This window comes from Desmodus rotundus, chromosome 9 (genome assembly GCF_022682495.2).
Source record: "Desmodus rotundus isolate HL8 chromosome 9, HLdesRot8A.1, whole genome shotgun sequence".
NCBI classification, from domain to species: Eukaryota; Metazoa; Chordata; class Mammalia; order Chiroptera; family Phyllostomidae; genus Desmodus; species Desmodus rotundus.
Window position 1 is genome coordinate 51,627,744 of NC_071395.1, and position 26,359 is coordinate 51,654,102.

The following is a 26,359-nucleotide window of genomic DNA, read 5'->3' on the forward strand; positions in this document are numbered from 1 at the left end:
CCCCAGGGAACCCCTCTTTGGGTGGATGGATCACAGCAAACTGCAGAATCGGAGCCCCTTCCTGTGTGAGGAGGAGAGACCAAATCCCTCTGCCCTTCTTTCTCCACCCGTGCTGGGCTGTGGCTAAACCTCAGAGTTAGCTGTCATCATCCTCACTGGGCTTGGGGCGGGCATGAGGCTAGGTGGACAGAGCGTGGGCTTTGGAGGCCGTCAGTCCTGGACCCACGAGTCATTCTCTGTATCACCTTGGGAATGTTAACTAGCATCTGTGAACTTTGCTTTTCTCACCTCTAAAGTGGAACTGATGTTACATCTTTCCATTTAGTTGGCTAAATGTGAGATCATGTATAAAACACTTAACGAGAACTTAGCATACGCTAAATAAATAATAAATGAGCACCAAGTACATGTTAGCTGCCTACCCCTGTCTCCTGTGCCTCACACTCTCACTGCACGTTCTCTGAGAGCACAGACTCAGGTTCGGGAGGAGAGAGCGTGTCCCTCACCTGTCTTCGTGTCACTTGCTCACTCAGCCGACCTAGTGTGTGTCTGGCCCTGAGCTTGATGTTGTGGGAGATACAGAGAAGTGTAAGGCATGGACCCTGCCCTCAGGGAGCTTACAGTCCAGGAGGGGACAACACATGGGGACCAACGGCACAAACCAAGATTCGTCTGTGCCACCTTAGAGGGCAAGGCCCCAAAGGCTAAAGGTGGCCCCCAGGGGCTGGTGGAGAAACATGATCATAGCAGGCTAGGAAAGTTTGAGGGGCTTCATGGAGGAGGCGGGCTGGGGCAAGGCCTTAAAGAATGGCTAGGAAGACAATCTGATGTCTTTCACTACTAGATGGAAGTTGGAGTGATTTTTCAGAGCAGTGGGAGGCGGAGGGCTTTATCCCCAGTCTCAGATTTCATGTTAGGGTGGGGCTGGCTGACTTGGAACTTCAAACAAGGGTTCTGGAGAAAGCTCTCCACCAGGGTGAAGTGAGACTAGTGGGGAGCTAGGCCAGCCCTGGGGGTGGCTGAGAGAGCCCGAGAGCCTGACAAGGCCAAGATTCAGGGTCAGGCCAGGCCTCCCTCCTGGGTGTGACTGGGGCAGCCCTGCTTCCCTCCACCCTGACTCCCCGAGACCCCACAGCCACATCCTCAAGCCTCAGGTCCCCAGGCTCTCGTCTCTGTTTCTCCTCCTAGGCCTGCCCTGTGCCCCCTCTGATCCCTGGCCTCCAGGTGTTGGAGGGAATGATGGCTGGCTTGCCTGGACTTCCAGGCCTCCCTCCTTTTATTGTGCTTTGCAGATATTGCGTTTTTTCCAAATTGAAAGTTTGTGACAACCCTGTGTCAAGCAAGTCTGTCAGTGCCGTTTTTCCAACAGACTCAGGTGATGGTTAGCATTTTTTAGTATTAAAGTATTTTTAATTAAGATATGTACATTATTTAGACACATTATAGCACACTTCCTAGACTACAGTGTAGTGTAAACGTAACTGTTATAGGCACTGGGAAACCAAAATATTCATGTGATCCCCACTATTTCGGTGGTCTGGACCAGACCCGCAATATCTCTGAGGTCTGTGTGTGCTTCCTCTGGATGCACCTGGTGTGCCTGCTTATTCACCTCTGCTCACTTGACCCTCTGCAGCTGTCTCCTCTTTCTTCTCCTCCTCCTTGCACACAGAGGACCAAGAATGAAAGCCCTGTCGACTCCCCTGGCTCACCTATGCTCTCTCAGGATGGCCAGGCCACTTCATTTGAGGTCCTCTCTTGCTATTATTGCCAGAATTATGGTTACAGTGGCAGAAAGGGCAATATTCAGACCTTTGATATGCTGGAGAGATTCCTGGACAGCCTGGGCAAGGCTGGAGCAATGGGCTGGGTGCCCAGCTGGTCTCCCTGTGTGTACTGGGAGCCAGTGCACTGAGCCCCCCGCCCCCCCCCCCGCCCAGGGAGATCGCAAGTCCTGATTTCTTGTATGCTAGTTACCAAACCATCAAGAGGGTCCTTCCCCGAGATTCCCAGCTCCGTGTGGCTGCCCTGATGATTGGCAGTGACCCTGAGGGCTCTGGGAGAGACTTGGAGGCAGGAACTGGGACCCAGTTGTTCCCATAAGCAGAGAAGCTGTGGGACAGCGCCCCAGCCGGAGAGGACCTCCATTAGGCTTCACAGGCAGCCCTGTGGCCTGCTTTGGGAGGTGAAGTGGGCCAGGAGCTCACAGCCCTCATCACCAGCCTCACCCCAGGAGCCTTGAGGCCCAGGCTTGGATTTCAAGGAACCTCCAGGGAGTAGTATCCAAGCTCAAGATTCGAGAAGCAGGCCTTTCTTTTGCCAGACCACATTCCCCCTCCAGACGCTCTGAGTGAGTCACCTACCCACTTATGCCCCTGCTCCCTGAGTCACCTTCTCTTTTAGGTGCCCCAAGAAGGGAGGAAAAGACAACCTCCTTGGGCTCCAGATGGAGGGGACCAATGGGACTCCCTAGGAAGAAGGAACTCTCAAACATTCTAGTTTCTCCAGAGGTTTGGGGGTAGAGGGAGTAGAATGTGTTAGTCTTCAGGCCACTAGGGACCTCCTAAGGATGTCCAGAGGAATAGACTAATTATCTGTATCTGTAACCAAACGCAGGTCCGGCTGCCTGCCGCTACGAAAGGCAATACTCGAGAGGCAGGTGCTGATGTAAAGGCAAGTGGTTCATTTTTAGGTGCCGGCCACCTGGAAGATGAGGGACTTAAGTCTCAAAGCCCATCTCCTGGGAAGATGGGGGACTCATGTCTCAAAGCCCATCTCCTGGGAAGATGGGGGACTCATGTCTCAAAGCCCATCTCCCCCTCTCGCTGGAGGCAGGGGCTTTTATAAGGAGGGAGAGGGGAACAGAACAAAGATCAAGGGAGGGGGTTGACAAGTTCTCTACGTGCAGACGAGCACGGTCCATCCTGATAACGCAAGTGACGGTCTGGCGTGCATCATCCTGGTTTGTCATCCTGGCCTCACCGTTGAAGGTCAGCAAACCTCCTGGAGCTGGGATGCCTGAAGGCCTGAGTCTTTTCAAGTTAGTTCCTAGGATTCTTGCACAAACATGCTGCTCATCTACAAGCTGCATATTAGTCAGAGTCGGTACTCACAGAAACAAGGTCAGAAGACTGGTGGGTGGTTTACAATTTCCCACCATTACAGTTTCCCGCTGTTGCTTATCTGTCCATGCTCCCTGACCCCTCCACCACGCGCACACACACACTATTTCTAAAGATGCCCTTCTCCTTTGGGGGCCTGGCCTATGAAATGGGGTGTGCACGTACAGTTATCTGTGTGTATGAAAATACTAGAGCTCACGCAGGGAAGTAATATGAGTGTGTTGTTGCACATTTGTGGTTGTGCCCTTGCTTTAGGGGCAGGTCTGTTCAGCTGTCTGTGTGGGTACTCCTGAGTGCGTGTGTGTGCCAATATGTGATTAAGTACATGCAGACATTTGTGGAACTTTGAACCCGTCCTGCCCCAGCCAGAAACTTGCACTGTGGTGATGGGACCTGCGAATGCTGGGTACATGTGCTGTTGGGGTTTCCTCACACCAGACAGCTCCTCTTCCTCTGCCCAGAGGGGATGCCTTGCCGCATGCCAGGGGAGGAGACTGAAGTTGAGAGGCCAGCCCGAAGGTTGGGCACACGCCGACCTGTGAGTTCTCCTCTTTCCTCTCCTACTCCGGGGAACTGGCCTTGAGTGCTCCTGGCTGGTTTACAGCCAGAAAACAAAACTAAAACTTGATTCCATGTTGAAAATAACTACTACCCTGACCTGACCCCAGGGCCTTTCCCACATAAGGAAGGGAGTCCTTGACTCTGCAGCATCCAACTTTCCTGGAGTCCCCAGCGGGAATCCCAAATGGGCAGGGCCTTCGGGCCCAGCTGGGGCCATAAGGCTCTCCTGCCCACCTCCTCTCCTCCCACCCCCATGGTTCCCACGCATTCCTCAGTCATGACATCCCCACCACAGGGCGCTGGCTCGCAGATGAGCTCTGCAGCCAGCCTTCCACTGGCCCTGCCCTCCACAGTGCCCTGGTCCCACCGGCCAGCGCCGTTCTGTGCCTGGAATTCGAGGTTCTGCTTCCGAGCACTCTGGGGCGTCACTCAGCCGGGAAGCCGCTTCAGGGAACCAGTGCACCCTCAAAAGTGGACAGCTTGAAATGTGGGTCACGAAGAGTCTATATGACTTGTCAGCTAGAAGTCGCCAAGTCAGGGTTCAAAGACAGATCTGTCTGACTCCAAAGACCTTGCCCTTTGCTGCTGTGTCCAAAGAGGAGTCTCAGCGTCCAGCCACATGTGTAGTGGTGCTGTCCATGGGTGTGGGTGCACGGGCCTGGGAGTGCAGTGTCCGTGCAAAGGTATGGGGTGCTCGTGTGGTCTGTGAGTGCCTGAGTGAAGGTTGGCATGTAGAGACCCCCACCGCCTCCTCCGGGTGTAACTGCCGTCGCATATCCTTGCTAAGGCCACTTTTCTTTGCCTGTCAGCTGAGAAGTGTCTTCTGTTGCTGTCCCGTTGCTTGCTGAGCCCAGGCCATGGAAAGGTGATGTTTTCAGTAAGAGAATCTCTTTCATGTGGTAGAAGAGGTACTGGCCCATGACCTTGGGTGAGTCATTTCCCCCCTTAGGCCCAAGTATTCTCATCTCTAAAGTCAGGGAGGTGGGCTGGGATCTAGCCACTGGGTTCTCCCTGCAGGAGTTTGTAATGGGACACTCGTAGGCAAACGCATGGGTGCAGTGTGGCGTAATCGGCGTATACTGGGTGGCCAGGATTAAATGGATTCATTAACGTGAAGGTACTTGGTCAACTAGAAACCACCAAGTAAGTGTCAACACACGTCGACACAAGTCGTCACTGCTGCTGCCATTACCGGCTTAGTGAGTTTGGAACCTGCAGCTGGTTTGCGTGCGTTGGAGCTTGTGTGTGTTTTTAGGACTGTCTGCGACTGTGTGTGTTCTTGAGTGGATGTGTGTGTGTCCAAGTGTCTGTTTTTGTGTGTATGTATTTACAATGTGACTTCTACAGCAGTAATGGACTTGAGTGCAGGCAGCACTAGACTGTGAGCCAGGAGGCCTGAGTTATGAACCCAGCCTGTCTAGTGCCTAGCAGCATGGTCTTGGTTCAGTCGTTGCCCTTCTGGGCCTCAGTTTCTGCATCTGTGAAAAGGACAGTGGGCCTAGGTCACCGCTGGAGCGACTCCCACACCCTGCAGATCCAGCTCTAGGTCACAGCTACCGAAGCACGAGTATCTGTGAGCATGTGTCCGCAGGCCCAAAGAATGTCCACGTGACACGTCACTCAGACCAGCACTGTCCCGTGCCTCTGCCTTTTAGGGCAGTGCAGGCGCTGCTTACGCATGCCGGGATGTGTCTGTGACTTTGCGGAGCTCTGTTTGATGGCATGGTGGGGATGTCACCCTGTGTCTGTCCCCCTGGCTCTGAGTGTGTGTGTGTGTGTGTGTGTCCACCCAGCTGGCCAGCTGCAGAGGAGGAACCTGTGTGTGAGAGAGGTCTCAAGGTTAAAACAACTTGTGTCGTGCTGCCCGCCAGGCGTGTGAGGCCTGGGATGAGAGGCAGATGTTGCCGGGGTGGAGCTGTAGGAAGCTGCTGTCACTCCTCCTCCCGTACTCCCGCCCCCAGCCCTGCATGAAGCTCACATGAGCTCCTTCCAGAGCTCACAGCTCTGCGGCCTCTGTTTCCTCTTGCTCCCGACTTCTCAAAAAAGCAGATAGACTGCTTGGCCCATCTCTCCAGATACCTCTCCCCCAGCTTCAGAAGTCAAAACCGCCTACTGTGGGCTCTTTTCCCTCAGTCCTTTCTTCTTCCAGAGGGGACCCTAAGACTTCGCATGGAAGTCGCTTGAGCACTGCTAAACCTTTTCTTCCCAGCTGGGATGCTGCCGTCACGTGCCCTGGTTTCCCGAAGTTCCTATCTGTTCCGCTTTTTATCCCTGGCCTCCCCAAGTTATAACTGCAATGGCACTTGTCGAGTGAGGACCACATGTTCATTCAGCACTGTGCCAAGGTTATGTGCCCGTGAAGCGGACACTTTGTCATCTGACCTTCTATTTTCTTCATAGCACCTCACTGTCTGGAATTCTTGAGTTTGGTGTTTGTTTCCTTGTGTGTTGTTGGAGGGCAGCTCCACGTGAGCAGGGACCCCATTTGTTCTTGCCAATCACTGCAGTGGCACCTGGCCCACAGTGGATGCTTACTAAGTATTTGCTAAAGAACTGTGGAATAAATGACATGACCATGTCTTCGTGGAGCTAATGATCTGGTCGGGGCTGGGCACCAGCTGTGGCGGGATGCCAACTGAAAAGGAAGCGTGAGTCTCCCGAGAGATCCCCAGAGTCGGCCGCCCTCCTCCCTCCCCTCCTCCCTCCTGGTTAGGAGTGAAACAGCACTGGGGGCTGGGTCTGTGCCCACGGGTCTGTGGCTGTCAGTGCTGGGTAGGATGACTAACTCAGCCCCTGTCTTCTTTTCTCTCCAGCTGCCTTCCTTGGGGACATCGCCCTGGACGAGGAGGACCTGAGGGCCTTCCAGGTGCAGCGGGCCTCGGATTTCAGACAGCGAGCAATCCGCAGGTCTTCCCTCCGAACTGCAGGTGCACCGGGTACGGACTGGCCCTCCAATGTCCCCGAAATGGGTTCTAGAATTGGAGAAACAGGGGCCCTCCAAGCTTCCTGGGACAGAGGCCGTGAGCTTGAACCCAGCGTAAGGGCTTGTCCTCTCTGAGGACATCTTGATCCCTTCCCCAGAGGAGCAGCAAGTGTAGACATTCCCAGGAGCTAAGAACCGCCGTTCTTTTTGCTCATGGTTTACCACATACTTTCAAACGCGTTATCTAACTTGGCTGTCCCCAGCTGCCTTCAAAGGTAGGTGTCAGGACAATTCCCACTTTACAGATACAGACACTGAGGTTCACGGAGGTCATGTGACTTACTCAAAATCATAAAGTCCGTCAGTTGGTGGTGGAGCTGCAACACGAACCAAGCTCTCTCAAAAAATCCAGGGCTCTTCCCTCAGCACCATAATTCCTCCTCGCTTTTTCTTCTGCTCCCACTTTGCAAACTTCTCTATATCCTTTAAGGCCCATCTTAAGAGCCTCTCTTGTGAAAACTTCCCTGACAGCCCCCCAGACATGACCACCTCCATCTTCCGTGTCCTCTCGGCCCTGTGCTTACCCTGCTAGCACCTCGCTCCTTGCACCTCATTGCAGCAGTGCGCGGATGTGCCTGTCTTCCCAGCTGGACTCGAAGCTCTTCCGGGTCAGGGGTGGGTCCTTCTTCTCTCTGGAAGTGGTCCAAGCACTGGCACTTGTGAATGGATGGGAAGAACGAGGCCTGGGAAAGCTCAGCTCTGTCCAGCCTCCTCCCTGCCCTGCAGCATGGTCCTGCCCATGGGTAGCTCTGCATTGCTGAAGGGCCCGGGTGCTCACCTGGGGCCTGTTCTGGGCGCGCCGCGGTGGTGCTGGGCAGTTGTTTTGTCCACACGATGGAGGACCCCGGCATGGGCTGCCCACGGAATGAGAGGCAAACTACCCCAGGGGGCAGCTGGCACTGAGGGTGACCTGGGGCCTGGTAACGAGCAAGGCTCACTCGGCCTTATCGGGCACTAGCAGAGGTGGTACAAGGGGAGGGCAGCATGGCGGAGCTGGATCCTGGGGCTGCCACTAACCCACCATGGGACTTCGGGCCGGTCTTTGGCTTTAGTTTCCTCATCTGCCAAAGGTGGATGGTGACACTCACCCAGTTTTTCCCAGAGAGCTACTGTGTCAGACGAAGTGTATTTAGGAACACTTAAAGAAGATACCAAGTCCTATGTGCGCCACCAGCACGAAGGCTTATTGGATGAGGAGGAAATGTTTCCCAGTCTCAGGTCCCCACAGTCCCAGGGGACGAGCACACCATCTTTCTCCTTGTCTGTTCAGCATCCCCCCCACGCCCACTTCATGTTAGCTATGAAGGGAGCTACCGAGTAACCTTACGGTCTCCATAAAGTCACCGAGGACTCTGACTTGGCCAGTACTGCGCCATTACTCCTTGGAGAAAGGTGGTTACATTTTTGTCAGTCTCGTCAGAATTGTCCTAACTCCTCAGTATGCAGCCCTGTCTTATGTGTGTTTCTATTCACAGACACCTTTGTAACAGGCAGTTGACTCACTGACATTGAACTCATGGCCGATGGCACGGTGGCTCGTGCCGCAGCGAAGCTTGCCTCACACGTTTATTTTCTCCTTAAGGCACATCACAGCCTCCTTACATGTAGGAACCCTAGACAGCACCTCACTGCCGGGTGGGGGGAGTGGAGCGGGGCCTCACTTTAGACAGCAAAATCGCCAACAGAAAAAGAACAGCCGTGCAGAAAACATGGCGCTAAGCAGACTGCAAAACTCACTCATTCACAGTCGCAGAGCTGCAGCAGCCTCGCAGGGAAGGCGTGGGGCACTCCCGTCTCCCCGTCATCCGCTGCTCCTGCGTGTCTGCACCTGGCCGCCAGGGCTAAGGGAGCTAAGGAAGTGCAAGGGAAGCCGCGGGAAGGCTGGTTTCTGTATCCCCTAACTGGTGGTGTCACTGCCCGTGTACCTGTCTCATTTCCTCCGTCACTTAGTGGGTTACAAGCTCTGATGACAAAATCAAAGTCTTGGTTATAGCTGAATCACCCGAAGAATCTAATACAGTGCTTTGCTCTTACTAGACTCTCAGTTACATATTTTTAATTATCTTAAATGCTTATGAAAACCAAGGAACTAAAAAGTAACCGGGGGTGGGGGATGGGGTATGTAATAAATGTTTAACCCTAGACATTGCAAATAAAATGAAATCACAACCTCAATCTAGGAGATAAATAAGTATTATTCATAAAAGTAAGTTTAGATGTGGCCTAAATGTTGGATAACTCTCTACCATTAAACTTGGTTTTAAGTTAAATTTCAAATAAAGTTGTCTCATCCACACTTTAAAAAAGAAAGAGCTAAGGGTACTGATTTGGGGTTACAAATAAATTGTAATGAGCGGGTAAATATGAATCCCCCCCAAATGAAGATTGATCATAATTGCTTCCCCCTCCTCTCTTTGTTCACCTGCTGCTGATGACTTACTCTTTTGATTCCAGGAAACTCCTCTGTCCCCAGCTGCCAACATGCCAGTGGGCAGCCTCAGAGGAGAAGCCCAGGGAGGTGGAGAAGCAGGTCCCGGAGCCGGCGGGCAGCAACATCCAGACCTGAGCGTGTGTGGCCTGATGGGGTCATCCCCTTTGTCATTGGGGGAAACTTCACAGGTGAGCCCCACTGTGCCTGGTGGTATGAGTGGTACCTTTTGCCTATCAGGCGGGACTCTTGAGCAGTGGGTGGAGGCAGGCCCACCTGGACAGTGCGACAGCCTGGCCTCCTCCGTCCTGGCAGGCAGCCAGAGGGCAGTCTTCCGGCAGGCCATGAGGCACTGGGAGAAGCATACCTGTGTTACCTTCCTGGAGCGCACTGATGAGGACAGCTACATTGTATTCACCTATCGACCCTGCGGGTGAGCAGGGGCCCCTGGGCACTGTACCCCAGGCCATGGCCCCAACCCATGTTCTGCCCTGGGCACTCCAGCTGCCCCATCTGGGCACAGCCCTGTGTCATCTGTTCCCTCCTGCCATGGGGCATCTCCCCAGGAACTGACCCCCCTTGTGGCTGTGACCCCAGCACACAGCCCTGGCATCTCCACTCAGGCCCCTCCCCTGCCCCTCCGCTCCCCACCCCTCTGGCAGCCTAGCCCGGCCCCTGAGTGGATGCACTCCCCCAGCTCGGGACCGCCCCCCTGAGCTGGCCCCGCCCTCCAGGTGCTGCTCCTACGTGGGTCGCCGTGGTGGGGGCCCGCAGGCCATCTCCATTGGCAAGAACTGCGATAAGTTTGGCATCGTGGTCCATGAGCTGGGTCACGTCATCGGCTTCTGGCATGAGCACACGCGGCCCGACCGGGACCGCCACGTCTCCATCATGCGAGAGAATATCCAACCAGGTACGCACTTCACCCGGTGGGGGTGAAGTAGGGGTGGGCACAGTGGCTCCTGCCCCAGCGCCCTCTCCGGGGCCCCTGCTGGGGCAGCAGCTGCTCAGTCAAGCCATCACCTTTGGTCAACTCAGCATATAATCCCAGCCCTCCCCAGGGCCTCTATTGGTCCAGACCCAACCCCACCTTCTCATCCCCACCCCGTCCAGGTCCTGGGCAAGGACCTGGAGCAGCCAAAACCCAGCTGGTCTTCAGGATGGGGCTTGGGAAGGGGTCAGCCCACTGCCCCATGCTGCCTCAGCCTTTCTCTTCACTTTTACCCAGTCTCCTGCTCTGCGACTTTTCTGTTCCTTAAGAGTTTTTCTCTCTCCTTTCTCCTAGCTACACTCCCTTCACTCTCTTCCCATTTCCTCCCTCTCTCCCAGGCCTCCTCCACTGTTCACTGCTTTCATCTTGAGGTGGTCCTAGAAATGGGTGCTTCTTTCCCATACTCCCCTGGGCCTTCCCTGCAGCAAGTTCTCCTTCAGCCCTCCCCTCTGCTGGACACTCTTCTAGAGGCCTGCCCCTGCCCAGGCTTCCCTGGGCTGCTCCCCAGACCCTCAGGTAGCGGGGCACCTCTCAAGTACAGGGAAGACCCCATTTCCCACCCTGCATCCCACACAGACCTGCCCCTTCCCACCCCCCACCCCCTTTTCCTGGTCTTCCCCAGGGCAGGAGTATAACTTCCTGAAGATGGAGGTCCAAGAGGTGGAGTCTCTGGGGGAGACCTACGATTTCGACAGCATCATGCACTACGCCCGGAACACGTTCTCCAGGTGAGAGATGGTCCTGCCCCTACCAGGATGTCCAGCTCTGCCCGCTGTGGGTCTTCTACTTTGTACCAGGCTTCCCTGCTGGGTAGTCAGCAAGCACAAGAGAGGTTCCTGGGCAGTCACAGCCCCCACCCCCCGCAGGGGACCCACGGGTGCTGCCTATCTTGCTGTCCTCTTACACTGTGGGCCCGTGGCAGAGCCGAGACTCAGAAAGCCTAGGTTCTTCACTAGAGCTGCGCACACCGAGGGCACCGTGGGGCTGAAACCCAGCTGCTCTGTGAGCAGCGCTGCACCATGGCCCTGACACGGTGTCCACCCAAAGGACTGAGCGTACCCCTCCTCTGAAAACCACAGGGGGATGTATTTGAAGGGGGCCGTATTTTTCTCATTGGGAGCACCCTCATCTGAACTGTTTGCCTTTTTTGTAATTGGCTAATTTGCACAAAGATTGACTCCTGCCCTGGCCCAGCCCCTCACCCCCTCACAAGCACATTCACACCTACTCTTTATCCTGGGCCCAGGTTCCCAAAGTCAGAACCAGAGGTGATGGGCCAGCCTCCCCCACCCCAGCATCCCATCAGCCTAGTGTGGCAATCGGCTTTTGTCCTCCTCACGCTTTTTCCGCCTCAGGCCTTTTTCATGCCTGGCTCTTCCCTCACCCTCTATCTGCCTCCAGACCTGAGGAACAGAGACCAAAGAAGGGTGGTGAGGTCATCCTGACCCCACACCCACAGCCTCCACCCCCCCACCACATTTCCCACCACATCCCTCCCCACCCCCTGCAGAGTCCCACCCAGCTGGTATGAGTCAGGGGCCCTGGGGAGGTAGAGGGCTGCCTGTTTCCCCTCCTCCCAGATGGTACCACCCAGGCTTTCGAAGGCAGGAACTAGAAGGACAGGAGACAGTGATGGACCGGGAGCTGGTGGGGCTGTCCCCAGGGTCTGGTCTAGCCATGGTGGAACCTGCCCTTTGGCCTTGTCAGAAGCAGCTGTGCCAACAGGGTAAAGCTTTGGCACCGGGTCATCATGGGACAAGTGTAGCCAGGGCTGAATCAGCCCAGGGGCTGCAGAAGCAGGGGCTGGGTGGGGTGCGGCTAGAGATATGTCCAAAGCTCTCCTGGTGCCGGGAGTCAGGGCCAGACTGAGCTGGGCACCAGTGGGTCCCCAGGGCATCTGGGGCCTGTGTTCCCGACCTCCCAAAGTGTTCCTGGGGCACCCCCAGCCTCCGGTGGTGTGGCTGCCACGGAGCAGGGTGGCTGGTGCTCAGTGGGCAGCATAATGACATGGTGAGATGTCTCCACCCGTCCCTGACCCTGCTGAGGAATGTCTGGGCCCTGGCAGGGTCATGACCTTGGGTGCACACAGGCACGCCACCCCTCCTTCCATCAGATTCTCACCCAGGTCGGGCTTGTCCTCCTCAGGGGCATCTTCCTGGACACCATTGTTCCCAAGTACGAAGTGAATGGCGTGAAACCTCCCATTGGCCAGAGGACTCGGCTCAGCAAGGGTGACATCGCCCAGGCCCGCAAGCTCTACAAGTGCCCAGGTCAGGGCAGGGAGCGATGGGCCAGGGAGGAGTGGAGGGAAGGGCCCCAGGCAGGCAGAGGCCAGGACCTGGGACCAAGAAGGTTAAAACTGTGAGCCTTAGAGAAGGCCTGGTGGAAGGGGCCCCCAGGGAGGACCAGTGTTCAAGTTATGGACCAAACAGGCTAGGATCAGGTGGTGAGCCCCCCACCTTCTGAGGATCTGGGTAAGTGAGGGGCATCCGGAGCAGGAAGTAGGGAGAGCAGAGCAGTTCTCAGGGAGTGAGGAGGAGTGAGGCCCACCAAAGAGCCTGACCTTAGCTCGGGATCCTAGTTGCCTTGACAACGGGGCATCCTGCAGCACTAGTGGGGAGGTAGGATGGTGTGAGCTTATCTCTAAGGAGAAGTGGGTGGATCTTAAAGAGATAGGACCACCCCAGACGCCCCCCCTCTCCTGAGCCATTTTCCTCTCCTGCAAGAACACCAGGGCCCAGGGCAGGGAAGCCAGAATTTGGGGGGATTGGGCTCCTGCAGCCAGCCCCCCAGTCATTCCCTTTCCTTGACAGCCTGTGGAGAAACCCTACAAGACAGCACAGGCAACTTCTCCTCTCCTGAGTACCCCAATGGCTACTCCGCCCACATGCACTGCGTATGGCGCATCTCCGTCACACCTGGGGAGAAGGTAACTGAGCATCCCCTCCTCTGCCAGGACCACACGTGGTCAGTGTGTCTGCGAGTGGCCTACCTGGGGACACAAACCCATCCACCTCATAAGAATGACGCAGCGCCACAGTGAGGAGGGGCTTCCCCCAGTAGCTGTAAATGAAGGCTGACTCGCAGGTGGCACGCACCGTGCGCCAGGCACGTTTCTGAGTGTTTCTGAGACGCATTCACAGGCTCTTCCCGTGGAGTCTGGACCTCTCACCCACCCCTGGCCCTTCATGTCCTTTGTATTTTTATTGCTCCCAAGAGTTAGCTTCAAGACTTTATTTCCCTCGGTTAGAAGGTGGTACTTAATGTACTACTGCAGCCTTGAGTAGCCTTGAGCTGAATTAGATTTTATTACTGGTCACACTGTTCTTCTGGTTCAAGCTCACTTTGAACCAGAATTGTACCCGCCAGCAGGTAGCCATCCTGCCATGAGCTCATCTGATAAGCATGCCTCTGGGTCTTCAGAACCCAGTCTCGGATCAGACTATAGACTAGGACGTGACTCGGAGCAGATCTAAGATCTCCTTCTGAACTGCCATTGACCCATTAATGAACAGGCTCCAGGCAGTCACCCACCTACTGTGACACCACTTACTGGCACTCCCATCCAGCCACGTCTCACCCCCTGGTTGATCGGGAAGTGAGCTGCTTCCGAGACGACACCTTTGCCATCTTTGTATCCCTGTCACAGGAAGTGGTTAATAAATGTCTCATAGGTAGATGGGTTGCCTTACCAAATCAAGTCCACCACCTGTCCACTAGTTAGTAAACCCTCCCCCTTTTAAAAAAGGAAGTGAATTTGCGACATGCCTCATTTGAAGTGAACCCAAGCTGGCCCCTAGTAATCAAGAGTTTATTTTCCAGATGGTCACAGATCATCTGCTTAATTGGGGATTAACATTCAACTCAGTGGTTTGCAATTCCCAGAACTCACTCCAAACCACTCCTCCCAGCACACACGTACACACCACGTACACCTCTCCTAAAACTGGGGAAGCTTTCGTTCTGGGTTCCCGAGATTGCAGACACTAACCATATCTGCAAATTATTTGGTTGTCCTCTGATGTCATTTTTGAGCCTAGACACAGGAGCTGACTTACAGAGGGGCTCACTGACTTCCCTTCTGTGTTACTGAGCTTCCGTTTCCTTTCCAAAGGATGCTTATTTTATTTTTATAATTTGAAGACTATTTCATTAATGACAGACTTCTGCTGAGGGTTGAGTCATTCCATCACCTGTCTTGGTTAATATTCTACCACTGTCCCTCAAAAGTGAACCCATCCTTTCTTTGTTCTTCTTGTTCTTCATCTAACTTAAAAATTGCAGTCCTTTTTGCTGTTTTGTGCTGACGGTGCCCTGGCTTCCTCCATTCCTCTGCTGAGGGCCTTCACCATTCCAGCCTTTGCAAACCCTACTGCAGATAATAATAATATTAATAGCAAGTAATGATTATGGAGCATATGATTGGCCAGCCATGTGTTAAGATCTTTATGTCGTATCTTTTTAAAAATAATTTTAAAATCCTCACCCAAGGGTATGTTTATTGATTTTAGAGAGAGAGGAAGGGGGAGAGAGAGACAAGGGAAGGGAGAGAGAGAGAGACATTGATGTGGAAGAGAAACATCGATCGATTGCCTCCTGTACACACCCTGACCGGGGATCAAACCCAAAACCTAGGTATGTGCTCTGGCCAGGGATCGAACCCACAGCCTTTTGGTGTATGGGACCGTGCTCCAACCAACTGAGCCACCTGGCCAGGGCTGTGTGTTATATCTGTTGATTAACACAATAACATTATAGGCCGGATGCTAAAGGTATCCTCATTTTGCATATGAGAAAACAAACTTGGAAAAATCAAGTAACTTGCCCGAGATCACATCGAATCTAATTATGAGACAAAAGGCTGCACTTGCAATATGAAGTGTATTCTAAAGCCCTGTCCCATTTCAGCAAAACTGGGTGCCCACCAGTACCTGGCGCTGGGGTGAGAAGGGACGGGAGACAGCCCGCAGCCCTGAGGAGCAGAGGGCAGTGTAGACCGCGGCTTCCTTTCCTGCTCAGGGGGTTTGCAGAGTCCTCCCGGGTCTGGAACCTGGGTCAGGATCTGCTTCCTCCCCGTTGTCCCGGACTAGCATGGGCTGGCCCTCATCTCTCCAGGGCATGTGGCCCCGCCCCAGGGACCTCTCTTCGCCCCCTCCTGCACCCTCCATAATTCCCAGAAAACTCCCCATCCTTTTTCGGAGGCCTGCCAGGTTAATTTAAAATGCCACGTTAATTAATGCATGATTGTAGAAATGCAAAACATAAAGCCCGCCCATGGTCCTGGATGAAATTGTAGAGTTGTAAGTGAACTGAAGATGAACCCTGGGGACAGGACATTTAAAGAGCCTGCAGAGGCTGGGGAGTCGGAAGAGGGTGACATCACACAACAATAAGGGCCACTCTTTGTTATTTAACAGTTGTGTGCCAGGCATCTTACATGCATGATCTCACTATTCCTCGCGATGTTTTTGTGATGCGGGTAGGATGTCCCTCCTGGACAGAGGAGGGAGCCGAGGCGGAGGGCGTGAGTCAATCTGCCTGCGTTTACACAGCGGTTGTGGTGGAACCAGTGTCAGTTCTAGGGCCATTTGGCTCCAAAGTCTACGCTCTTTCAACAGCGAACCTTACATAAACCCACCTGTGCAAGCTGATGGACTTTGACATCTCTTTGGCTGCTGAGAGGTTGTTTTCCACTGGTCCCTAGCTCTCAGCTTAGTGCCAGAAATGTGAACTATCCAACACAACTGCGCAAGCCAGGGGTGTGTCAAACAAGAGAAAGAGCCACTTTGGAAGGTTTCTTTGAGTGTCCCCCAGTCTGCACTGCCCATAATGAGCGGCTGTCCTGAGGAGGATTTACGGTGTTTCCCAGGCAATGAAGCCAGCCTGTTTGACCAGGAAAGTGATTTCAGAGGGAGGTCATGGTCACATGTTGCGGAGGAGCCAAGAAGATAAAAACTTAAAGTGCCTTTTGGATTTACCAGAATCCACCCTTGTTTCCTCCCTGCCTTCTGGTACCCTGCCTAGTCTTTGAGGTCCAAACCAGATTCTACTCCTCTGTGACACCTTCCCTGCCCTCCGCCCCGTCCTCCAGTGGACAGAGGGGACCCTCCCCTTCTCGGCAAGGCTGGGCCAGGCCCTGTCTGAGCTGCTTCTCAGGCACTGAAGGGTGTGGGCACTGAGGATGGAGGGAAACTTGACGTTTGGTTTTTGCACAGCGGTTAGACAGCTTGATTGGCAGGCCTGAGGAGGCCCTGTGGAGTCGTGGTTAAGTCGAGACAGAGTGCCTGGGTTTGACGCCCAGCGGTGCTCTTTACGGGGGAAGCTGCCCAACCTCTCTGTGCCTTTGTGTCCCATTTGTAAAACGGGCCTGGCGACAGCCCTTCCTCATGGGGCTGACGCGAGGTTTAAGCCAGTTGGCACACATAACGTGCGCAGAGCGCTGCGGCAGGAGTTCAGCCGTCAGCCGCAGTGCCGTTCTCTGTTCGTTGTCTGTGAAGGAGTGAGGCCCAGCCCACTCTCCGGGGCCCAGCTGCCTCCCTCTCACCTCCAGGATTCTGGTCTGAACGACTTCAGACGTCAAACTATGTCAAGCAAACTCAAGTCCAGTCGTGAAATTAACATTGATGGCGTGGCATACACTGTCACCTGTAAGTGCAATCTAATGTGCGTTGTGTGTATGACACAGTGTCCGACAGTGTCGTGAACTTTACCTATATAAACTTAACTCATCTACAGTGATGACCAGTGTGACCCCTCAGTCCCATGAGACAGGTACTGTCACCATTACCGTCTTACAAATGAGGCAGTGGGGGCACAGAGGAGTTAGAGGTGGGCCACACTGAAGCCGGGCAGAGTGCCCAAGGGATGATGTGTCCCCCCATTCCTCCTTGAGAGTGTCCGACAAACATGAGGATTACTTCCCGCACGCGGAGGGCACGCAGAGACTCTGCACCCCGTACCCCATTCCATCCCGCAGCCCCTCCGCCTCAGGCCAGTCTTTGGGATCACCTGCATTTTTCAGAAGAACACACTGAGGCACGAAGGAGTCGAGCCACGGGCTCAGAGTCACTGGCCAGGAAGTAGTGGACCTGGCCAGGTTTTCTTTGGCAGTGGCCCGTGTCCCTGCCACTAGAACACAGCTGTTTCCACAGGACAAGTTGTTACAACGTTTAATTAGACACCTCCGGTCTCAATATAGCCCCGGCCGCACCTCCCTGTAGATGCCCCAACCGCCAGCACAGGTCCCTTCCTCCGGTGTCGGGCAGCCTCTGGGTCCTCCTGCCACGTAGATCTTGGGTGGGCCCTTCGGGTTTCCGCCAGCTGGGCGAGCGCGGTTTCTTCTCCAGAGGGTCAGAGCGGATCTACCCTGGACAGAGCCAGGATTGTTCCCGAGGAGGGCGGGGCAGTTGCTGCTGTTCTTAGCACAGCTGCTGAGCAGAGTGATTGGCAGCCCAGAGAGGCCACACAGAGCAGTGGTTAGGGGTGTGGGCCTGGAGGCCACAGTGCCCTCACTCGGCCCTGTGCATTTCTTCTTCCACCCAGCAACTCGTTAAAAGGTACTTTTGTTGTTTCTTCGATATAAGGTAGCATATGCGTGTTGTAAAATTTTGAGCAATCTAGGAATAGGGTAAAAAGTGATTATTGTCCCCTTGATCCTCCAACAAATCCCACTCCTCAGAGGTGACTAAGCATGGGTAACACTCGGGATACCCCTCCAGAACCTTCTGGATACACGTGTGTATGTGTGTGGCCTTCCGTAATGTGCCCTTTGCTCAGCAGTAAGTCGTGGTCTTCGGTCCCTGTCATCGCAGGCAGGCCTGCCTTAGTTTCCTTGGCTGCTTACATGCCACCAACTCAACGTCCCTTATTTAATTATTTGACAGCACCTGCAGCTCTCTAGTGATGGATGTTAATTTAGGTCTTTCCAGGTTTTCAAAAATGCTACCATAAGTATCTTGAAACTGACATCTCTATACACTGTGACTAGTGTGTCTGTAGAACAGACTGTTGTTGAAAGCAGAACGCTCTTCCAAAAATATTTATGAAGCAACCACCACGTGCTACACCCCGAAGATACCATAGTGCGTGAAACTTCCTCTGTGACCACATTCACTCATTTTCTAAAAAGATAAAATATTACGTAATGAGACACGGGCTCCATGGCTAGAACAGACGTTCGACTTCAGTTTTTCCAAATACCAGGACTTGTATTTTTACAACAACACCCTCAATGATGATTAGTAATTATCGAGAATGACGTAGCACATGTCGCAGAACACGATCTCACTGGAGGACATACATCCCTGAGTACCACAGCTGGTAAAGCTTCCCAAACACAAGCACACTTACACTCACGAACGAAAGGAAAAGACGAAAGGTGGACCGAGAGTCCAAAGTAGTGAGGAGGGATGTGAGGACGAGGTGGTGAAAGGCGGTAAAGACGCTGGAGGCTCGGCGGACTGGAGGTCCTGGTGAACTGCAAGGATTGTTGGCTCAGTCACAGACGGAGTGAGCGAGGAAAGATGGGGGCATGTGGATGGAGAATGGGGTCCTTGAACTTGAGACTGTGAATGATGAGGTCTAGGGCATGTGCTATGTGTAGCCAAGAAGGGATAGAGAGGGAGAAAGGGGAGGTCATGTGACGAAGAGGCCAGGAAATGGGAAGGATCATGTAGGCCAGCGGTTTTCAACCTTCTTCATCTTGTGGCACACATAAACGAATTACTGCTATTCTGCCCTGACCGGTGTGGCTCAGCTGGGCATCGTCCCACAAAGCGAAAGTTCGCTGGTTCGATTCCCGGTCAGAGCACATGTGTAGGTTGCGGGTTGGTCCTGGGTCGGGCACAGTCCCCAGTTGGGGCATGTACAAAAGGCAGCCTATCCATGTTTCTCTCTCTCTCTTCCTCCCTCCCTTACCCTCAATCTAATAAATAAATATTTTAAAATATAAAAGAATTAAAATTCTCTGACACAGCAAAAATGCATTTTTTGCCAGTCTGACAAAAATATAGATCTAATTTTGATTCATTCACACTAGACAGCTGTTGTGTTGGCTCTTGTCACTTTTTTATTTGACAGTCTAAGGGAACAGAGGTCAGGGCCCTGTGTAAACAGTCAGGTGTTGCATGTTTAAGAAATTCGTGGGGCACGCCTGCTGAAAATCGCTGATCTAGCGGACAGTGAAATTACCAAAAGCTCTGACGGGCCAGCGTTGGAGAGTGACCGTGAGCCAGGAGCTCTTCCTGACCGGCCGCCGGTCGCAGCATTGGCTGGGGCTGTGGGCCAGTATCTGCGCTGGGGTCCTTTTCACTCTGGCCTCTTTTTGCATCTGCCTGTGACTCTGCAATGATCCGGAGGGGAGACAGACCTTCTTGTCCCCTTCTCCAACAGGGAGCCCAGCTGGCACCTAACAGGGGAGCCCCTGGGGCCATCGCATGTGCAAGCATACACCTCACCATTCACGTGGCCTGTTCTCTGGAGTCTCTGCTTGTTGGACAGACATACAACAGGCTTTAGGGCTCCTTCTGGAAACTACTGAAGGAGCGGTTTCCCTCTGGAAAAGTGTGCTTCTCTACCTATTAACGTGCCCACCTGATGGGAGAGGTGGTCCTTAGCAGTGTCAGACAGTCCTCCAGGATTAGCTGAACATGTGATGAGTGCAGAGGCTGAGATGAACTCACGAGTGGGAGACACTTCTGGCAGTGCCTGCCCTGTGAGGCAGCGTGTCGGGTGAGAGGTTCTTCCTCCTTTTACACACGAGGTCGCTGGGGTTCGGAGAGGTTGGGTGATTTACCGGAGGACTCAGCACAGGAAATGCGGAGGGGGATTCAAACCCAGTCCACATGACTGGAGCCTGAGTTTTTTCACTGAGTGATCTTTCCACACATAGGTTTTATCCTTCTAAGTTCTAAGCTCCTCGACGGGGCGTATCTTAAACTCATTCAGGGGAAGGATGAGGATCCAGGAGGATTCCCCTGTGCAGGGAGCACACCCCCTGCCCAGAGTTGGTGCTGAATAAACTCAATGAGGGGGGCTCGGCCGTTCCTTCCCCTGCCCCCACTCCTAGACCCTTCGTTCCCATTTCAGACGCCCAATACCACCTGCCACCTGGGCCTTCCTCTCCCCTCTGCTTCCCTGCCAGGTGCTGTGATTTCTATGATTCAGGCTGAGCACGGAGCTGGGTGCGACCCAGAGCGATGGCTCCACTGTGCTAGGGGAAGCAGTGCAGGGAACCCGCTGGCCTTGTGACACATTCACAAAGCTGTGCATTTCAAGTGAGGACTGGCCCGGGGTAGCGGGAAGTGTGCTGACTGGAACAGGCAGGCAGCTGGGGGAGAGTGACATTTCTGTGCCAGGAACTCCTTTTTGAAACCCTTAACTATTTATTACCCACAGCAAACCGCCTCACCAAAGCAGGGCAGCGGTCATGGGTCTGGAGGGCAAGGCCCGTGAGGTGTGGGGAGCAATGTGACCCTCTTCCTCCTCCCTTCCCCCTAGATCATTCTGAACTTCACGTCCATGGACCTGTACCGCAGCCGCCTGTGCTGGTACGACTACGTAGAGGTCCGAGACGGCTTCTGGAGGAAGGCGCCTCTCCGAGGTAAGGCACTAGCCCACCCCTGCCTCCTCCACAGCTGGTTCCTTTTTAGAACGACTTCATTCTCCCCCGGGACCCAACACTTGGCCAAGGGTGACACCCTGCTGTGGGAGCCATGCCGGCTAGCTGCATCACTAACTAGCTGTGTGACTTTGGGCAAGTCCCTTTCCCAGTCTGGACCTCAGGGTCCTTAGTACAGGCTTCCGGGCTCCCTCCCAGTGGCTGTCAGTGGACAGGTGAGGGGAGTCACCTGAGTCGGCAGAAATGGACAAGCCGTTCTGCGCAACCACAGTTCCAGGCTGTCTTCCTCATCTGGGCCATTCAGAGGCTTCGTGTCCTCTGCAAGGTTTGGCCTGGGAGTGCCCACAGCACCGCCTGGTACACCACGAGGGCACCGTGGCCCCAACTCGCTCGCTCAGGACACTGTTTTCCTCGGGGGGCGGGGGACAGTAAGTGGGGAATGAGTGGGTCAGACCTGCAGGACAGAAGGTGCTTTGACAGTCACAGAGTTAGGTCCCAGAGGGTGTCCTAAGAGCACATTGGCAGCAAGCCTAAGGAGTCGTGTGCGTTCTCCTTCTCCAGTGCAGGCAGGGCCCCAAGTCACTCAGGACTGTTCGTTGGCATCAGCGCCTTTGACCCACAGCCTGTGCCTGCCGCAGGCTGACAAACCCTTGCTCGTCCTATTTTTCCCCCAGTGTTTGGCATTCGAGATTTCTTATTAGTTACCTAAAGCAGCTGTTATTACGACACTTCCTCTGCAGACGTGTGAGCGTTTCCAAGACTGCAGTTTATTTTCGTGGCTTACATTCTGAGGTCAGCCCCCTCTGTCCCTTGCTGAAAGTTGGGAAACACCCATCTTATTAGGAACACACCAAGTGTCCCTGGTGGATCCCTGACGACAAAGAATTCCACAGATGGCTGGCCTCAGCTGCTTGTGTGGATTCTTGTCGGGTTTTATTTCAAAGGGAACATTTTTCTGAACCAGTCCCGGATTCTGCGATTTATCTGGGGTCCTGTGGCATCCCCTGCATGTGATCAAATGACACACTGTGTATGTACAAGGAAAATTGTGTTGGCTCTAGGTAATTGTTTACATGGAGATCAGATAAGAAAAGATAAGTAACAACGGTAACACTCCTTAAAAAAAGTAAATGAAAACATGTACAGTTGGTTATTGCAAAGAGTCATCTCTGCTCCCTACCCTCCAAGTGCTCGAAGTCCTCTAGAAGGGATCTCTGTCTGGCTCTTAAGCCCAAGTTGGACCTTGGTCCAGACAGGCCCACTGGAGGGTATGGCATCTTGGGACTGTGTGCCAAGTGCAGACCAGGGCCTGAGCCCCTGGGTCCCCCAGAGAGGTGGTGTGGGCTTCCTGGAGGGACAGCCTGGTGTGAGAAGGAGACGGAGACTCACTTTGGACCTCACCGTCCCCCTGTCCACACCGTCTGCACAGGCCGCTTCTGTGGGGGCAAACTCCCCGAGCCGATCGTCTCCACCGACAGCCGCCTCTGGGTTGAGTTCCGCAGCAGCAGCAACTGGGTGGGGAAGGGCTTCTTTGCAGTCTATGAAGGTATGGAGGGTGAGGCAGTGGCAGGCGGTCTGCCCAGGGTCCCTAGCATCCGAGAACCACTCCCTTCTGGCACCAGAAGAGATCCCAGTGGGATTGGGAGGGGGGACACTGGGAAACTGGGGGCATGTGGGAAGGGCTGGAGGAGGGGGGAGAGGGACTCTTGAGCAAGGCAGAGCATTCTCACTGACCTCCCCTTTTTCCCACCTAACACTGTGTCCCCAAAGCCATCTGCGGGGGAGATGTGAAAAAGGACAATGGTCACATCCAGTCGCCCAATTACCCAGATGATTACCGGCCCAGCAAAGTCTGCATCTGGCGCATCCAGGTGTCCGAGGGCTTCCACGTGGGCCTCACCTTCCAGTCCTTCGAGGTAGGTCAGAGACCCTGTGATCCGTTCATGCCCCAGTTGCCCCCAGGACAGCCCACCTCTCCATGGGCTTCTGGGTGTTGGGCCCTGGCCACCAGAGGGCCCCCTGCTCACTGAGCCCCTGACCCCCAGATTGAGCGCCACGACAGCTGTGCCTACGACTACCTGGAGGTGCGCGACGGGCACAGCGAGAGCAGCACCCTCGTTGGGCGCTACTGTGGCTACGAGAAACCTGATGACATCAAGAGCACCTCCAGCCGCCTCTGGCTCAAGTTCGTCTCTGACGGGTCCATTAACAAAGCTGGTTTCGCCGTCAACTTCTTCAAAGGTGCCTCCTCCCCCAGCCCCCCACCCATCCGCTCCATTCCTTCTTTTTATTTTCTTATTCTTGTTTTATTTGGTAAGAACTCTCCGCATGCGAACCGCCCTCTGAACATACCTGTAAGCGCACCATGCGTGGCTGCCAGCCACAGGCACCACTCGTCTGTCTCCACATCTTGGTTGTCGTAAATAGGGCCGTGATGACTTCCTTCCTCATTCACACGTTCAACCCAGACTGTGGGAACGCATAGACCCTAGCGTCCTGCCCTTGACTTTGTGGTCTAAATGGGGAGAAAAGGTCAGCCGCACTGAAAAACCACGTACCTTATTGAATAAATGACAAACTTGACAAACTTAAGTACACCTGACACACAGTAGGTGCACAGCCAGGAATTGAAATGACAATGCAGGAGGTGCCTTAACATCCAGAAGTCTGTGTGCTTCTGCATGAGGCCTAGAGACAGGAAGGAGCTCAGGGAGGGAGCAGGGCGGCCGGGATACCTTGGGCAGGAGGTTCTGCCTGAACCCCACTTCCTCGCCTCTGGAGTGGGGGTGCCAGCCCTCTATCACTGGCGCCATGTAGGGATGAAAGAATGGTTCTGAAGTGGCAGAAGACAGGCCCCTGTAAAGGGTGTGGTCAGAGAGAAGGCTCTTTGAGCTGCTCCTGTCCCATCCTTCAGGTCACTGCCTGTCCCTTTTGGGCTCTCACAAGGGGGATCCCCTGGAAACGGGGGGTCCTGAGCAGCCATGGGTGGGGCCAGGAGGCCACGGCCTCAGAGCCGAGTGGCTCACAGCTGACTGCCTAGAATGGGGCTGGGCTGTCACAGGAAGCCCTGGGGACCCTGGACTTGCCTCTCAAGCAGAAGCAGGAGTGGGGACCCTGGCCCCTGCCCAGGAGCCCCTGACACCCTCTCCTTCGTCCCGGCAGAGGTGGATGAGTGCTCGAGGCCCAACCGCGGGGGCTGTGAGCAGCGGTGCCTCAACACCCTTGGCAGCTACAAGTGCAGCTGTGACCCCGGGTACGAGCTGGCCCCCGACAAGCGCCACTGTGAGGGTGAGGACCCCCAGACCGACCAAGACACTGCTCCCTCCCCCACCCACACCCCCCAGCCAGACCCCCTTCCTGGAACAGCTAGGGCTCCTAGGACGGCCTTCACCACCCGTGGGTAAGGAGCACGTTTCATGATTTAATCCCCCACGGGGGCACGAGGTTCTCGGGGCTGATATATGGTACTCTGGGGTATTTTTTTTCCATTTTATTGTTTTTTAAATGCTTATCTTGACCTGTGGATTGATTTCATCACCCACCAGAAGGCCCTGATCCACAATTTGGAAACCACTGCTCTTGGACAGGCACTGGGTTTCAGCCTCTCCCTGTAAATGTCCCCGAGAGGCTGGTGGCAGCGTGCTGTGACTCACTGGCTCCAGCTCAGCCTGCTCTGGCTGAGCGGCGTCTCTCTACTCACCTCTGAGCAGCCCCTCTCAGTTCCTCCTGGTCCCCACTGCCCACCAATACCTCCTTCCTCAAGCCCCTTGCTCTTCCTCTCGGCAGATGCCCTGACCCACATAAAATAGAAGTGGCCCCATACACCCATCTCCACTCCTCATACTCTGACACTACCCCCACCCCCACCCCCTGCCTCCTTTTCTCTGCCTGGAGGGACCAGACCCAAGCCCCATCTCCTCTTGGTGTGCCCCCACCCATGTCTCATGCCCTTCCCTAAAGCGGGGACTCCTGGAGGGTAACGCCACCTCCTTTGTGCCCCCAGCTGCCTGTGGTGGATTCCTCACCAAGCTCAACGGCTCTATCACCAGCCCGGGCTGGCCCAAGGAGTACCCCCCTAACAAAAACTGCATCTGGCAGTTGGTGGCGCCCACCCAGTACCGCATCTCCCTGCAGTTCGACTTCTTCGAGACCGAGGGCAACGACGTAAGTGCTGCCCAGGGCTGAGGAGATGCAAGAAGGTCTGAGGCATGGAGCCCAGCTTGATGCCTGCTTCCAATCCCCTGAAAGAAATATACTCCAAGAATGTAGAGGGGAGAGGGACTTGGGGAAGCGGGGTGCTCGGGGGGAAGGGCCTTGAAGACCCAGGAGCCCTTGGCACATGGCGTCCGGAAGCCCGTGAAGTGAGCAGGGCTGGGTCCTGTGTGGCGAGCACGAGAAGATCCATCTGCTGGCAGCAGGGTGGCACCGTTTTGAGCTGTTAGATTTGGTAAAGCAGGGAGCTGCAGGGGAAAGGACCCGTGGGAAAGGAGGGCCCCCGGGCGGGGGTGGTCAGGAGAGGCTCCCTGGCAGAGCTGGGTCTGGAGCTGTGCTGCTGGGCAGGTGTGCAAGTACGACTTCGTGGAGGTGCGCAGCGGACTCACGGCCGACTCCAAGCTGCACGGCAAGTTCTGTGGCTCCGAGAAGCCCGAGGTCATCACCTCCCAGTACAACAACATGCGTGTGGAGTTCAAGTCCGACAACACGGTCTCCAAAAAGGGCTTCAAGGCCCACTTCTTCTCAGGTAACCTGGACTCCCCAGCTCCGAGCAGCTCTCCTGCTTCCTGCTGATGCACCCTGAACTCCCCAGCAGCCCCCACCCCATGCCCGCAGCAGAGTCTGTCCCCTGCTCCCCCACTAGCCCTTCACCACCAGGCCAGCCCCTCCACCCTGAGCCCCATTATTCCTGAGCCCTCGGGGCTCTGGCGGCTGGCCCGAGGCCAGGCAGGACATAGGTGGCGCACAGACTTGCAGAAATGAAGGGCGAGGGTGGTCCAGGTGTCCGGAGCCTGAGAGATGCAGGCCCTGGCACCGGCAGGGGGACACTAGGTGTATACAGGGACAGGAGGGCGTCCACACTGGACTGTGTGGCACAGAGGGCCGGCTGCAGCCAGATTGCTCATCAGACCCTGCGGGCTGCGGGAGCCAAGCCTGGGCAGGACCCTCCCTCCCTCGCACACCTGAGCCTTTGGGCTCCCCCTCGGCCTGCAGTGGGGGACTCAGGTTCAACCGGAATTCGTTTTATCTAATTTATTAATTACTCACCTAAAAATGGTTTATTGTTATTATTTTATTTACTTATTTATGGTTATTTATATATTCTTTAGTCAGTTAGTTGATTGGCAGCTGCCTTGGGGTCTAGTCCCCTGATGGCCCCCTCTTCAGGTGGCCTAAAGGGTAGTTGGCAGCCCCTTGCTGGGCCTCTCGGAGCTTGACCTCCAGGGGTTCCCCAGAGACCTCTCCCTCTGTCTTTGACCCTGGGGCCAGGCTGGGAGGAGACCGGTGGTCTTCCTCAGTGGTGGTCCTGATCCCAGTAGGACCTGGGACTCAGGCAGTGCAGGGCAGAGGCTTCTTGGGACTGAGTGTGGGGGAGTGGGAGGACTTTGTGGGGGCAGCCCAGGGATCCTCCTCTCCAGCACACCTGGTGGGCCGGGCACGG

At 54.8% G+C, this 26,359-nt stretch overlaps 1 protein-coding gene across 3 annotated transcripts in view; it reads left to right on the plus strand.

The window, feature by feature from the left end:
* BMP1 (bone morphogenetic protein 1) overlaps positions 1 to 26,359 on the plus strand; it is a 39,208-nt gene that overhangs the window by 1,928 nt on the left and 10,921 nt on the right. For 2 of the 3 annotated variants that reach the window (XM_053911141.2, XM_053911140.2), the window contains exons 2-15: positions 6,497 to 6,619; positions 9,121 to 9,285; positions 9,410 to 9,527; positions 9,829 to 10,007; positions 10,708 to 10,813; positions 12,231 to 12,355; positions 12,899 to 13,014; positions 20,583 to 20,685; positions 22,133 to 22,249; positions 22,474 to 22,619; positions 22,749 to 22,944; positions 23,866 to 23,991; positions 24,707 to 24,867; positions 25,264 to 25,444. In XM_053911141.2, coding sequence (XP_053767116.1) covers positions 6,497 to 6,619; positions 9,121 to 9,285; positions 9,410 to 9,527; positions 9,829 to 10,007; positions 10,708 to 10,813; positions 12,231 to 12,355; positions 12,899 to 13,014; positions 20,583 to 20,685; positions 22,133 to 22,249; positions 22,474 to 22,619; positions 22,749 to 22,944; positions 23,866 to 23,991; positions 24,707 to 24,867; positions 25,264 to 25,444 — 1,962 coding nt within the window. Of the gene's footprint in view, positions 1 to 6,496; positions 6,620 to 9,120; positions 9,286 to 9,409; positions 9,528 to 9,791; positions 10,008 to 10,707; positions 10,814 to 12,230; positions 12,356 to 12,898; positions 13,015 to 20,582; positions 20,686 to 22,132; positions 22,250 to 22,473; positions 22,620 to 22,748; positions 22,945 to 23,865; positions 23,992 to 24,706; positions 24,868 to 25,263; positions 25,445 to 26,359 lie in introns of those variants that run through there. The other variant, XM_053911142.1, reaches the window with a different exon arrangement.